This window comes from Lithobates pipiens, unplaced genomic scaffold (assembly GCF_037356315.1).
Source record: "Lithobates pipiens isolate NorthernLeopardFrog02 unplaced genomic scaffold, aLitPip1_a1.2 Scaffold_3, whole genome shotgun sequence".
In the NCBI taxonomy this organism is placed as follows: domain Eukaryota; kingdom Metazoa; phylum Chordata; class Amphibia; order Anura; family Ranidae; genus Lithobates; species Lithobates pipiens.
Genome location: NW_027507790.1, coordinates 189,295,016 through 189,311,463, shown reverse-complemented (window position 1 = coordinate 189,311,463; position 16,448 = coordinate 189,295,016). Strand labels below are relative to the sequence as shown.

The 16,448-nt window shown below is 38.0% G+C and overlaps 1 protein-coding gene across 1 annotated transcript in view; it reads left to right on the top strand.

The window, feature by feature from the left end:
* ADAMTS6 (ADAM metallopeptidase with thrombospondin type 1 motif 6) overlaps nt 1–13,838 on the top strand; it is a 441,127-nt gene extending 427,289 nt beyond the window's left edge. The window contains exon 25 of the mRNA XM_077462633.1: nt 5,199–13,838. Within this exon, the coding sequence (XP_077318759.1) occupies nt 5,199–5,308 (110 nt within the window). The 3' untranslated portion in view covers nt 5,309–13,838. The remainder of the gene's footprint in view (nt 1–5,198) is intronic.
* Nucleotides 13,839–16,448: the final 2,610 nt, after the last annotated feature.

Genomic DNA, 16,448 nt, shown 5'->3' with positions numbered 1-16,448 from the left:
AATTTTTTTAAATTTATTTTTTAACATCCTCCTATTTTATTTGACAAAACAGTTTTCAGTCATAATTCTAAAATGAATAATACGAATGACCCATAATGTTAATGTGTGGCTACCTTACATTGATGGTCTGTGGGAGAGGTGCCTCATTACATTAGGGGTCAATAGGAAAGATCCTTATTAAATTTGTGGTCAGTTGGGGCTCTTACAGACAGTTAAACGTTGCTGTCATTGATTATGCACTAGAGAAAGCAGAAGAGAGGCTTCACTGGCTGGATCTGCCAAGTACTGGTGTTGGACCTATGAAGGCAGTGTCTGGTAGCAAATCAGTCTTCCACTGTTCAAGGAAACCTAGCAACCTTCTGTATATGTGCATCCTCACAGCAATTCTATTATTTCAGAGTTTTGCATTTGCAGTTGTTTATTGGGGAAATATTGCTCTGAGAAAAAAGTTATTCGCTTATGAATTTTGGAAGTGAAGGCAATGTTGCTTGTACATTACCATCATTATCAGAATATAGGTCCACATTTCACTTCATCACTTTCTGTTCATTCATTTTTTTTTTCTTTTTTTTTTTTAAGTAGCAATCTAAGCTGTTTCTATGATTCTTTGCATTTTAAGCCCTTTTATTTCTATTCTTATCTTAGAATTTCAACCACTTCCGTCCTCCTATAACTGTTTCATTGGAAATATCTTGGATGCTATCAAACAGGCTTGCTATAAAAAGCCTCATAAGACCTGAAAATGTCTAGATTGAGATGAAAAGAGCACAAATGTGGAGAGTTGATATTTCCTTCCCTGGCAGGGTCATTGTATTGTAGCTTTGTTATGCTGCATTCATGATTCCTTTGTCACATTCAACGCTCTATAAAATGCAGGATATTGACTTGCTCCCAAGGATAGGAAAATCAGCAATCTATATGGCGTGATAAGCAGCTTTGTTACAGCTGTAATTTTTAGCCAGTTGTAACACCCCGAATGTAGCAGATGCTATTGTGCTTGGCAATTGCAAAAGCATATCTCTGTCCTTCACATCTTCTCCAGATGACATTTTTATGGCACAATGTTGTCCAATGGCAATGGATCTTGCAGAGTTATTTAGATCATTTTACTCACTATAAATCTACAAATTTTAAGCCTTTCCAGAGAAACTGACATCTAGAAATGTTGGTGCAAATGGAATAACTCCCTTTGTTCCAATCAATTTAAAGTCAAACAAATGTTTGAATCCAGAGTGTTGAGTCCTCAGTTGCTGTAGAGGCATGATGGGTTATTTAAGGATAGAGTTATAGTAATATAGTTATCATCCATCGCATTATTATTATATATTGGGAGGACAGTATGTAAGTGGTTTATACTGTTACCCATGTTATATGACACTTTATTTTTTTCATCCTTGGATTCCATTAGTGATCTCTCACTGTACTTGCACAGCCGAGTCTTGATTTGGTGGTACATGCAGAATAATAAAACAGCAACTACATGTGTCATGTATTGCAAAATTAGCATCTTAACCTCCCTGGCGGTATGATTCAGTCTGGAATTAGGTGCTGAAAGCGGTACAATTATTTTGCATGGAAATCTGGCGTTTTATTTTGTAGTCCTGTAATTCTTAGGAATAACGCTCTTAAATCTCTTCAAACCAGAGTCTAGCAGACATCCCGGGTATGATAAAGTTTATAATATAATAAAGAATAATAAAAATTATTCAATAATGTAATCAAATCCTAAAACACTGAAAAAGGGACACGTTTTGGTTGCTATGGACAATCTCCAAATTCCAGGCAGAAAAAACTGTATTTATAATATAAAAGTGCATGCAGGGCATTGCACAGACCACTAGGGACAAAGGGGTTGTGTATTTTTTAATACAGCACTGTAATCTGTAAGATTGCAGTGCTGTGTGTGTTTTGTGTGTTTTTACTTTTTTGAATTTGCCGCCGTTCTCCGCTACCGTGCGGCGTAACGTCACAGGGAACGGAGCTCGGCGGCATTCGGCACTGTGAATCGAGCGGAGGACAGCTCGCTCACACAGCGCGGTGGACATCGCTGGATCCAGGGGACAAGGTAAGTAAGTCTCCCTGTGTCCTCCCCTGCATCCAGCGATGCGATCCCGAGTCTGGCTCGGGATTACCGCTTTTATCAGTGAATTCCTAACCCGAGCCAGACTCAGGATTACCGCTAGGGGGGTTAATTCACATAAAAATTTACAGTTCTGCTGATTATGGGGTTTATTTACCAAAGCTGGAGAGTGCAAAATCCGGCTCACTTCTGCATTGAAACCAGTCAGCTTCCAGGTTTTATTGCCAAAGCTTAACTGGACAAGCTGAGGTTATAAGCTGATTGGCTACCATGCACAACTGCACCAGATTCTGAGTGCACCCGTTTTAGTAAATCTAACGCTGTGTCTTGTCTCATAGATATGGGCAAATTAACCCAACCCTACCAAATTGTAACTTGTTATGGAGCTATAGATCATACATTTGGCGATAGTCAGGGGTGAATTAGACTTTTTATTTATATGTGAAAACCATATGGCATGATTAGATATAGACTATTTCCAAACTGCACTACCGCTTGTTGCAAAAATTATAAATATATATTATATATATTTATATATATGTTATATATAAATATTTTCAGTGAAGCACAGACTAGTCATGGTTCAAAGATACCCTTTATGTAGATGCTATTGTCCAAAGAAAGAAAACACAGCACATTTTAATAAATACACAAAATATAGGCCATAATAAAAAATAAACTCTTTTAATAAAAGTCTTACTTGGTAAATTGTCATAAAGTGAATTTGTTGCTTGTCAAGAAGGTACCGGTAGTTACAACTCTTAAATAGAAATAAATACATTTTCAAACAAGACCTCTCTAATCTTTGCAGCTGCAGACACTGTGAAGCAATTCATCCTCACAATTTACATGCAGAAGCACTGAAATAATTACTGACAAATAAAGTCATTGGGGTTGATTTCCTAAAACTGAAAAGTGCAAAATATGGTGCAGCTGTACATGGTAGACAATCAGCTTCTAACTTCAGCTTGTTCAATTAAGCTGGACAAAAAAACTTGGAAGCTGACTGTCTTCTGCACAGTCTTAGTAAATCAACCCCATTGTCTTAGCAGCTCCGTTTATGCTGCTCCTTCTCTTAGAGTCCCTGTTATGTGTTTACATTAGAGATTAGAAAACTTTTGACTGCTGAATCCCTGAGGAGCTGAGCTGCTGAGAAAACAAAGTTAGTGCTTCTGCTGTGAAATTAGAAGACTGATTGCTCCTCAGTGCCTGCAGCTACAGAGATTAGCAATTATAAATGATTAAATGCCCAATGCCTGGTTCCAGATTCTTTTAAAATAACATACAACATATGCGTAGTTTGCATGCTCAATTCTACACTCTGTTTCCCAAAAATACAATCTATTTTTACTAAAATGTCAAATTCTTAAAGCATCCCTGATATTTGCTTGAGGCTGGGTTCACACTTATGCAAATTGGATGTGGGTTTCTCTGCATTCAATTCGCATGACAGGAAGGTGTGACCAGCTCTCAATAGAAGTGGTTCACACATCCCTGGGGCAGCCACGGTGTGCACCGCAGAAGGGTCCTGTGCATCTTTGGCTCTGTTTCAGGTCCAAATTCAGGCAAAAATGCAGACCTGATTCGGTCCTGAAATGGTGAACAGGGAAGCACAGGACCCCTGCTGCGAGCCGCTCCACATATAGTGGGAACACAGCCTTAAGGTACACTCAAAATCGAAGATAACATCTTAAAAATAAATCTAGGTAGCTCAGCTTACCTGCTAAGGGCTTGTTTTTTCATCCAAACATTGCTATAGTGCGCATTTCTACTCCAGGCCTGTCTATAAATTTGAAAGTCTGAATCTGAATGATGATACAGTAGGTTACACCGCACAAGCTTCAACTGAACATGTGAGAAGCTGTATGAAATCCGTCTGTAGTAAATTGCAGAGAACTCAAATTAAGTTGAATTAAGTGACTATCTGATTTCAGTACACTTTCGGTGTTTCCCAAATAGCATTAGAAGTTCACGTGTTAATTTCACTTGCTTCCTGGATTTTATCTTTTCTTGGATGAAATTAGGTGTGTCATTGATGCACAAAAGAAAACAGTTGCAGCATGAAGTACACATATTAAAACATAAAGCGTAGCCCAGGCCAAAGCTATTTTTTCCCATTTTGCATAGAGCAGGAAAGGATTAGAACCCCTCCATGTAAACACCTGATAAAAAGTTTAACTAGATTTTCTTCTCCTTTCTATACAGCTTATTTTACCCAAAGTCACTGTGCCAGATTGTGACCTTACAAGGGGTTTCTTAACTACAGGCATACCCCACTTTTAAGTACACAATGGGGTTTAATTACTAAAGCTGGAAAGTGCAAAATCAGGCTCACTTCTGCATAGAAACCAATGAGCTTCCAAGTTTTATTACCAAAGCTTAATTGAACAAGCTGAGGTTAGAAGCTCATTGGTGTCTATGAAGAAGTGAGCCTGATTTTGCATTTTCCAGCTTTAGTAAATAAACCCCATTGTGTACTTAAAAGTGGGGTATGCCTGTATAAGATAATTACTCTTCTAAGCTTTTAGGCTTCATGCACGTTGGACGTTATAAAAATGCCAGTAGCGTTAACTGTAGAAAGCTGTAGCTGTAGAATGAGTTTTGCAGCATTTTTATTTGCGTTTTAGCGTTTGCAATTTTTAGCTTTTTTTTTTAGCAAAACTATACTCCCTCAAAAGCTTATGGCTCAAAACACTCATGAACGCTGGAAAGCCACATTTTCAGCCTTTTTAAGAGTTAGAACTCTTTTACAGCTGAAAGACTCCTCTTCAAACCCACTAATTTGGGGGGGGGGGGGGGGGTTCCGGGGTTTCCAGACAGAAAATGGCCCTGCCAAAAAATGCTGATAAAAGCCTATTTGTGCATGGACACATGGGATAACATGCTGGGGGAAAAATGCCCAAAGCCAAAAACAGCAGCTGTAAAAATGTCCAGTGTGGATGAATCCTTAAAAAGCGAGCTCCAAACTTTTAAATGTGTGTACAATACATTTTTTTGTACAATTTTAACAATATTATTAATATAGAGCGTTTCCGTATAAAAAAATTCCATTTGAATGTACACGCTGTATTCATTATTATGTGTATTTAATATGGCTTTTGTTTTCTTCCCTGACCAGAGTGCAAAGATGTGAACAAAGTGGCTTACTGCCCGTTGGTGCTCAAGTTCAAATTCTGTAGCCGAGCGTACTTCAGACAGATGTGTTGTAAAACGTGCCAAGGACACTGACCCACCCCACAGCATGGCAGTGTTTTATCTGTGGATGGCCCACTACCCAGACAGACAGAGAGAGGAGGGACATGTTCTTGAAGCATCCTTGAATCCTGTGTAAAACATAACCACTTCGTCAGCCCAAACTGACAGGATCCCCATTTTATTTAACTTCTGTGAAGTGAATTTATTATCCAAAGTACTGGACACACCAGCAAGGAGGAGAGGCGGATTGTGGAACGCTCGCAGCACACTACTAAAGCGCAGCAGACTTTAGAACGGCTGTGCTGTCACGACTACAGCAATCACCAATCTTACCTCCTTGTTCGATTTTTGTTATGGACTTGCAAAATGACACTGAATCGATTTGTATTTAAAACTTTTTTTTTTTTTTTTTTCAAATGCTGATATGACTTGGTTTTAAAAAAAAAAAATAGAGAAATTCTTCATACCTAAAAAAATTATAAATATTTTATCTCAGTTTTACAGCACCAGAAGTTTAACTTATAAAAATGGGCTTTGAAATGTTATTTAAAAAGCAATTATAAATCAAAACTAAAGTAAGTGTATTTTGTTATTCTGCCTAAATTCTTCAGCATTTTTTTTTCCTGTAATACTGCTGTGAAGCAAATAACATATATAAAAGGTATACAGTTGTCAGTATTCAGAGCTGCGTCAGTGACACATGCATACAGGTCTACTTCTTCAGTCAAAGTTAGTATCAACACAACTTCCAATATCATGACAAAAAAAAAGGAAAAACAGATCGCCTGCAATCCGCCATTTTACTAATGTGAAAAAAAAGAGCAGTTGTCATTGGTGCTATTTTTCTTATTAGTTAATATAAATATATTTAAAACAGGTTTTAAAGATTACAAGATGTTGTATATTTTTGTGTCCTTTTAACGTCTGTCCACTACATAGTTTAATGAGATTGTTTAACAGTTTTTTTTTCGATACAGTTTTTATGTTGGCCCTTCCAATGTCCTCTGCCAGATGCTGAATCATTCATTTAGAAAACTATTCTCACGTTTACAAAAATCTTTACAGCCCACCTGAACTTTCAGTTTACACCAGCTAAATACATTCCATGTGCATCAAAATAAAAGATGGCAAGGCAAGGTCTTACAATTCATTTTCTTTAGAAAGCAGCCACAGCCTTTATAGAAAAGCCTGTCCCTTAACCAGCATGCTGTAGAGAAGGAAAATCTGTGCATATGAGAACAGCTGTCTCTCTGCAGAGATCCGACACGCCTCCTACTAACAGAGCTGGTGCTCTCCAGTCAGAGGTGCTTATATTTCCTGTTGATTGAGGAGCTCTGACACAGCAGGTGCCTTGGACCTCTGCGGAGAGACCACGAATTCAACACAGAGAGCACCTGGAATGTGTTTATCTGATTTACAGTGTTACTAAACCCAGTACCCTCCATTCACTATATCTGGTCTCCCACAGTACACAGAACATGGAAATGCAATAATGTTCGTAAATATAAACTGCTAAATACCTTTTCTCATCAGCAGTTTATAGCAGTATTGTGGCTGCTATCTGTTTGAGCACTGGTTAAAGCTTGTAGGAGGAGTTTTCATTCCTGTCCTATGAGGCTGCAGGTCCCCTGATCCTCTGTCTGGATGAACAGTGCTAATTGGCCCTGTACTGTCACATGCACCCCCCCCCCAAAAAAAGTCTCTAGCAATACACACCAAACTGAGCATGTGCAGCCTGACTCCTAGGACTCTGTACTATTAGGCGATGGATTGGGAACAGTAAAATAAGTGGAGAATCAGAGAAGACAGGATCAAACAGCCTTTTTACACAATGCACAGGATTACCAACTTAGGTTCCACAGTGAGTATAACAAGTATACTTTACTGCATATACCTGTCTGTATATGCAGTAAAGTATACTTGTTATACTCACTGTGGAACCTAAGTTGGTTGTGGGTTTAGTAACACTTTATTAAGGTAAAAGTTCAATTAGGCTTTTTAGAAATGCAAAATGTGAAATACATCAGCCTATTATTTTCATGCATTTAGTACAGAACCTAGGTATAAACTTTTAGGAGGATGTTCAGCTAACCCTTTCCACTAGAACGTTTCCGAGATTCCGCTATAGTGCACAAACTATATCAAAATATGACACGCCAACACCTCACTTTCTACAACATATATACTGTTCAGTCCTATTTCTAAAACAGGTTGTAGAAGACCATATTCAATAGAACAAAATCTTTACTTGTCTTCGAAATATTGGAGAAGATATTTACTAGAATACACCATAGTACGTTATGATAGCAAACTTGCTGCAAGGAAAATGTATGTTTGTCTTAACGCACTTTATTTCATTTGCGCTCCGTGTGGATCAGTTTGAGGTAGTTATAGTTTTTTTTTTCCTGGTGCACCTGTTGCAATCTGATTTTTGCACCTGTCTTGCACAATATTTAGTTATGTAGTTAATGTTAAAATGTATATAAAATGTTCTTAGATTTCTGTACTGCAGTCTCTATCCCATATAAGATGTTTTAGAATGGCACATGTTGCATACGTCTTACACACAAATTTTACATTCTCATTCGTGCTGCATGCAGCAAGACACTAAGGCACCATTGCAGAGGCTACTTTTGACAAGTAGAAAATATATTTAAAAAAAAAAATACATTGTTTCTTTTAAACTTTAAAATTATAAAGTGAAATGTCTTTCTTAAAGTTGTTTTTTCACTAAAGGGTACCATGTGAAATGTCAGTAATTGATTCCCTTAAAAAAAAAAATATATATATATATATATATTATGTACTGTATTAAGGAAGAGATAATTATTTCAAGGAGACAAATCTGTATTTTATCTTCCACATTGTTAGTCTATCCCAGTTATTTTACATAAGAAGTCACACAGGAATGATTGGAGAGAGCATAGAGAGTGCTAGGGGCCTCCTTGTAAAGGACTAAATTAACTTTTTATTATTATTATTTTTTTAAATCATAGTATGGTTGATTTACTAAAAGGATGGAGACTGTTTACTTAGCTTAGTGTGTATTCACTTTAAAGAGTGAATGATTACTTAAGCTGGCCATAGATAGATCAATATTCGGCCTGTTCAGCAGGGACCAGCCAAATTTCAATCCACGTGTGGCCATGCCTGCTAGAAGTAAGTCAATTATCAAATTTCAATAATGATCATTTAATTTAAACAGTGGAGAGTCCAGCTGTCAGAATACAATGTCCCAGCAGGGAGGATTCCTCTATCCACCTCGCTTGTGTGAATAGAGAAATCCATCTTTTTTTTTTCTTTTAGCCCACTGGCTGAACATTAAAGTAGCTGTAAATTCACAAAGTTTTTTACCTTCTTGCATTCTGTGCATGAAGGTAAAAAAACTTCTGTGTGCAGCAGCCCCCCCCCCCCCTGCCCCCCCCAATACTTTCCTGAGATCCCCCTCAATCCAGCAATGTCCACGAGAGTCTTGGCTCTCCGAGGACTCGCACTCCTGATTGGCTATTGCCAACAGCAAGAGCCATTGGCTCCCACTGCTGCCAATCACAGCTAGTGAGCCAATCAGGAGACAGAGGGGGTACAAGCTGCTTGCTGTGGGGGCACTCGACAGGAGGGAGGGGCCAGGAGTGCTGGCGTGGGACCCGAGCAGAGGGAGATCCATTCTGCTCTGTAGAAAACCACTGCACAGAGCAGGTAAGTATGACATGTTTTTTATTTTTTTTAAAGCAAGACTTTAACCGGTTCCCCACCGGCTCACATCTTTTTACAGAGGCAGAATGGCACCCTTGCACGAAACTCCCTATATATATATATATAGATATATAGATATATATATATACTACAGGGTTCCCTTTAAGAACCACCAGAGGCGCGCACACCCGCTGCATGGGGGGGGGGGGCCTGGTGTGCGTGCTGCCCGAGAGCCAGCACGGGGATTTGTGTGTGTATACACACAAATCCCTGTCCTGCCAGGGGTGAGGAGACATATCGTTTGTTCCTAGTAAGTAGGAACAACGATATGTTTCCTCCCCTAGTCAGTCCTATACTCATACAGTTAGAACACACTGAGGGAACACACATTTGACCCCTCGATTGCCCCCTAGTGTTAACCCCTTCCCTACCAGTGACATTTACACAGTAATCAGCGCATATTTATAGCACTAATTGCTATATAAATGTCAGTGATCCCAAAAATGTGTCAAAAGTATCCGATCTGTCCGTTGCAATGTCGCAGTACCGCTAAAAATCACAGATCACCGCTATTACTAGTAACAAAAAAAAAATGACAGAAAAATGCCATAAATCTTTCCCATAGTTTGTAGATGCTATAACTTTTGCACAAACCAATCAATATACGCTTATTGAGATTTATTTTACCAAAAATACGTCGAAGAATATATATTGGTCTAAACCGGTGAAGACATTTTTAAAAACATTTTTTGGGGATATTTATTATAGCAAAATGTAAAAAATGTTGTTTGTTTTTTTTCAAAATTTATGCTTTTTTTTGTTTATAGCCCAAAAAATTAAAAAACCACAGAGGTAATCAAATAGCACCAAAAGAAAGCTCTAATTTTGGTAAAAAAATACACAAATTTAGTTTGGGTACAACATTACATGACCACGCAATTACCAGTTGAATCAGCGCAGTGCCAAATTGTAAAAAGTGCTCTGGTCAGGAAGGGAATATGGATTAGGAAGTGGTTAACATCGCTTTAGGTGACCATTCACTCTGGCAACTAAACTCTTTTCATCCTCAGTGCTTTCAACACATTTTGCCTTTTGATTAGGGAAATGCATTGACTTTTTACCTGTTTTAATTAATGTAGAAATTATCTCGCTAATTCTTTGTTGCACATATTGAGCAATATCCTGAAATGTCCTTTGCCTATATAGTCGCCAGTAAATTATATCAGATCCATTATTTTTAATTGAAGGAAAGCTAGAGAGACTTTTGTTAATGCATTTTTTTTTCTTTTTGATATTTTTAATTCATTGTTGATTTCACAGTTTAGAGTTTAGCATTTCGCTAAAGAGTAGGGTAAATTGAGGCCCAATAAAATAATAATTATTTCATTGATCTTTGAAAATGGACACCTTAGTTTATTTATTTTTTATTTTACACTATACACTTAGGCACATATATATGATGGGCTAACTTTTTTTTTTACAAATGGCAGATCTCTCTCTTTTGTTTAAAGCCATCATGCTGCAACAGAGGAGGTTGGGGATAGTTGGCACTGCTGCTGATTCCTATGTGTTTTGAAAGTGTGATGTTAAGCCCTGCCTACTTTTAAGAGCAATCCTATTTATGTTTAATGCCATGGCAGTGCTATGAGGTAGTCATATGGGATATTAGTGTTATTCAAAATTAAGCAGGGTGGACAGAACAAAATAAACATAAAATGCTAGATCGAAACAAATGCTAATATGAAATGAGACATTTCACAGAATATCAGCAGTACCCATCATGGCCAGTTTCCTAAAAATTTGATACTTAAAACTGCGGTGGAAAATAAAGCAGTACCTACAGCCTTAGATTACTTAAAGGGTCAGTCCACCCAAAGTTTATAATTTAGCATTGGGTCAATGACATCTCTTCGAGCCCCCAATTGTGGTGATTAGGGATGGGTGACATTGGGAGTGTTAATTTTCCCCAAAAATACATGAAAATTAGGTGATTTTGGTGATATTTCTGCAAAATGCATTGCAGTGAATGATCGAGGCAAAATTTAAATAAAAAATGTAAGCGTTTGAGGGGCTTTAAAGTGGAACTGAACTCAAAAACTGAAGATCTGCTATTTTCCAGGAAACATCTAGAAATATTTGTTGCAGTACTTAGAAAATTTACTTTTTGTCTGGTATGACTCCTGAAAATTAGCAGAGGGCTTCCGGTTATGTGAGGTCCGGTTCACACTGAGGCAGCACGACTTACAGTGCGACTGCCTCAGGGGACTTGGACGCGACCGCTGCGGCGACTTGCAAAACGACTTCTGTATAGAAGTCAATGCAACTCACCTCAAGTCGCCCCCAAAGTCATACAGGAACCTTTTACTAAGTCGGAGTGACTTGTGTCTCTCCGATTAGAAAGGTTCCATTGTACAGAACGGGACGCTACTTGTCAGGTGGCTAAGTCGCCTGACAAGTCGTCCCAGTGTGAACCGACCCTGAAGATGCCAAGGCACTTCTGTGCCCACAGTCTATAGCTGTATATCTGTAGTGTGACTACCAATTTCAGGCGATATGCAGTGATATTTAGTGATATCACAACAGTGCTGCTCACTGTTCTCCTCCCTGGAGGCTCTGACATAGGAAAACAAAGTCTTGCCTCGGCCAAGATGAATGCCTCCACACAGACAATACAAAACTGGGCATGGTAAGGCAAAAGCGTTTTTCAACTTTTGCGGAACCCACCCCTGTGCCAATAAACAGCCCACCCTATAACACTAAATTAAATTAGGCAAGCCTTAATTTATCCCAACCCCCCTCCAAAAAAAAATTTAAAATCCAAGATAATTGTGCCTATGCATCTCAATGAGTGAAATTCAGAGATTCATTATCTGTAAATTTTCACCACAGGGAAATTAATTTTATCAAAAAACCCTAGGGATTAATATGATTTTGAGTTTCAAATCTTAGCAGAAGAGGGAAATCCTCTTGTAATGGCCATATGGGCCTGCCTATACAACTTCAGAGATATCGCTTTAGACCTACATAGATATAAACATTTTTTAGGTGATTCAAGTCTTTAGCATCTGAAATTGTGGTCTTGGATGGACACACCCTTTAAAGTTCAGGTTTTCCAGCCTAATCCACTGTATGCACGTTGTGGAATCCTATATTTGACACTAAGAAGATCATTCTGTTCTGAAAATTAAGTTATTTTATGGCACTACAGTATTACAGAGTCTGCACTAACCATACCAGCCACCAGAAACACATCTTACAGATTTTTGTTTGTAACTATTAAAATGAGCTACTAAATGTTTTATGTTCACTATATGTATTAACTAATGTGAATTAGCAGAGAGGATATAGCAAATAAATTACAGTAGTTCCATGCACATACACAATTTGTGACAATCTGAAATTCTACAATGCTACCTCTTGGCACAATGTCTCAAATAGGTTTAATAAGGTTGCTTACAGTATTTCATGGTTTGATGCTGTAGATGTATCCAGCCTTGATGTAAAGGAATATCATTTGTGACATGAGGGAATGCTTGCATTTATTGGAGTTTAATAATATAATTATTGTATTTTTTTTTTTTTTTAGGTAATAACATGTTTAAAGTTGGAAAAATATTTTTACCTCAAATGAAAGGGATATGAATTGTTTATACCATTATATTTTGCTATTTCCTTGGTGCTACGTAATAGATCAATATGTTTATAATCCAATAAAGCTGCACCAAATTTAGACATTTAGAGATGTTTTTGGAAATACAAATAAAAAAAATAAGATAAAAAAAGATTACTAATTAAAGCTGAACTCCAAGCAAGCAGCTAAATACACAGATGAAATACATATACGAGAGCTGTTTTATTTGTCCAGGATTTTATTTCTGTCTACCCAGTTCTGTGACTTACACAGCTCTGACACACCACCCAGACCTGTCTGGCACGGCAAGAGACCTGATTTTTCTCCTCTGCAGTTTACTAACACAGGTCTGTCCCTCCCCCCAGCCTGTGAATGGACAGTGAAAGGAGAAGCGGCACATTGATGAGCTCATCTCTCTATAACTCTGATCTCATCCCCCAAAATCATGCTTCTTACTGAGCAACACAACTGATTGCTGTACAAGGGACTGCACAGAACTGATACCAAGTCAAATTAAGTTACTTACACTACTTGGACTTAAAAATACATTTAATAATGCATTTTGAATACATAGCTGCATTATTTGCATCTTTTATATTTGCCTGGAGTTCAGCTTTAAAATAATATGTCAACAAAATCAACTTTCATAAATGAATAGATTAGATGTTATCCAACATTGTATTGTAATACATAATAAAATAATGCTGCTGCTACAGAATATTATAATGGTACAAAAGCTATAGTTTTTCATCATACTTCCAAACAGATTCAAATTACGTTACAAATTTTGTTGGGTTTAATGGGCCAAATAGTTTTAGAAAATGGAAGTATTATGCAGAGAACAAAAACATATTTTGGTGCTAAGACTTCCATGTTTGGCAAATGTTGAACTCTTACTGGTGCATACATCGTTAAAAAAAAATGGTCGATTTCATTATCATCTTTATTAATCGAGTGAAAGTCGTATACCTATTACCTTTGCAGAATGGAAATACCCATGTATTAGTGTGAGTAGTTGCTTTTTATGTTGTATTCAGTATTACTTTGGTACACTGTTACTAAAATGTTTGGCTTTTTTGTAAATTATATTCTAATTTATTACCTTGTTTCCTAACACCTGTTCTCCATTTGTTGTGTTTAATTATAGCTGTTACTCAGTTACACTCTGCAGCCAACACCTTTAAAGAAGGAAAAGAAAACTAGATATATTTGTAAAATAAAGGCAGGAACTTTTGAGAATTGTTGTATGGCCAAACTATCCATATGCTTAGCCAATATGAGAGTATGTTTTGTGTTCAGGTGGATGATTGAGGGTCCATTCACATGTATCAAGTCTATTGAGGTGTGTTTCAAAATGGCAGCTCACTCTTTCTCATTTGAATGGGCTGCCAATGCACCACAACAGAACATTTTATTTTATTTTTTTCAATGAAGCTCACGACAACTGACTGTAGGTGTGAATGGACCCTTGATCTTGCAGATTGCTTTCAAGTACAACTACATGCAAAACATTTTTTGTATTTTCATTTTAGATGGGGTTATAACCCCTGTCAGTTTTTTTTTTACATCTGTGTCCCATAGGAGAGATTTTCTTTCACTTCCTGTTCCATAGCTAACACAGGAAGTAAGAGGAAATCCTTCCAAAGTGAGAGATTCCTGAGGTTTTGCCAGGGTCACTGGTACTAGTGTCCCTATTGGAAGATTTCCACTCTGTTACTTCTCATGTCAACCCAGAATTTGGGATTTTCTTTTACTTTCACCTTCAATGTGAATGAAGGGTAAACAGGACAAATATAGAGGGCGAATCTCCCTAACCGGGGCGGGGGCAATAAAACATGACAAGTCTTTTAATCCCTCTCCACTCTATCCAAAAAGTTTTGTTTTTAGTTACACTTTAAGGGTTACCAGTCTGATCCTGCCAAAATGTGCAGGGGTGGGGAAGGGTGATCAAAATGATCTGTGTCAGTGCCAGTGACCTTGAAAAATCATTAAGCACATCAAATTGTGTAGTCAAGGTGGAGTCAGGCTTGATTTGCATACTTGTTTTGGGTCAGTGACTCAGAAGGAATTTACATCAAAGGATTGGGATAAAGGCAAGAGGGTCAGCGGTGTCAGCCTACAATATGTTCCTCTATCATTACAGGCTTCCTCTAAACCAGGAGTCTCAAACTGGTGGCCCTCCAGCTATTGAAAAACTACAAGTCCCATGAGGCATTGCAAGACGGACAGTTACAAGCATGACTCCCTCAGGCAGAGCCACAATGGGACTTGTAGTTCCGCAACAGCTGGAGGGCCACCAGGTTGAGACCCCTGCTCTAAACTGTCATATTATGCATGTTCATAGTTAGGTGGGTCCTAAGCTATCACTTTCAAGGCGAACACCACACAAAAGCTAAATATACAAATGAAATACGTGCTATATATAACAAGCTGCCTTACCTTCCAAATAATTAGAATTTTTGTAAATCCAGTCCTGAATTTTACACAGCCCTGCCACACAGCAGAGCCTATTGGGTGATGCATTTTTCTCTGTCACAGGCTGTAGAAGGAATACAGTGGTTCCCTCTTTCCACCCCCAGCCTGTTGATGCACAGTAAACGAAACAGCAGTAGGCTGATAAAGTTCTCTCTCTGCTCAAATTGCTTTCTCTCCTATCACTATATTCCTTTGCATGCAGCACACCTGATGTTTTCCAGTCTGGGTGCTGCTGTACAGGGAATTGCAAGAGGTTGATGTCAAGTACATTCCAGATACTTACACTTAGTTATATTTTAAAGATTATATTTATTGAGGTGAATCCTAAAAATAAACTCTGGTCATTTTCAAGGCTAATCTGCAAGGCATTGTCCCACAAGAGCAGGGGAAGCTGGGCATTACCACAGAGGGACATTTACAAATGCCCAAAAAAAAGTAAAAAGACCATGCAGTGGGGAAAGGGTCCTCTTTTTTAAATGCAACTTAATGGACAACATAGGAAAACACAAGTCTTTATTATATGCTTTGGCGTTGCCTTATGCTGTATATGGTTTTACAAAACTGTATGACTGTTACAGCCAGTCTCAGTGACACTGTATTCTGGCATCGCATATTTTGCATGTGTAACTGATTTTCTTTACTGTTACGTTACTGCATTAGCATCTAAATGCAAAAGAAAAAAAAATTTTTTTAAGCTTTGGCAGTGACACCTAATTTGAATTGAGCTGTGGAAGTAGCAGCCACAACAGATCTGAAAGCAGCCCCCTTTTTTTTAGAATGCTGATAAGCCACCTTTTTCATTTTCTTCTATACAGGTAACGAGCACAGATTAGGAGCACTCTCTTAAAGGGAGTGCTCCTAATCACAGCTTGTTACCTGTATAAAAGACACCTGTCCACAGAAGAAATTAATCAGATTCCAATCTCTCCACCATGGAAAAGTCCACAAGGATGTCAGGGACAGGAATGTAGACCTACACAAGGCTGGAATGGGCTACAAGACCATCGCCAAGCAGCTTTATGAGAGGGTGACAACAGTTGGTGCGATTATTGACAAATGGAAGAAACACAAAATAACTGTCACTCTCCCTCGATCTGGGGCTCCATGAAAGATCTCACCTTGTGGAGTTTCAATGATCATGAGAACGATGAGGAATCAGCCCAGATTTACATGGGAGAGAATCTTGTCAATGATCTCATTGGGCATTTTTGGGCCTGCTATAGTGCCCATTTTCTCCTTCTGTATCTCCTAAAAACTGGCATATCTTTGGTTTGGTTTTAAAACATTCCTTTTTTTTTTTAACTTTGACTTCCTTTTTGTGATTTTCCTCCTAAAGCAGAATATAAGCTAAAAAACAAAAAAAAACATGATGTA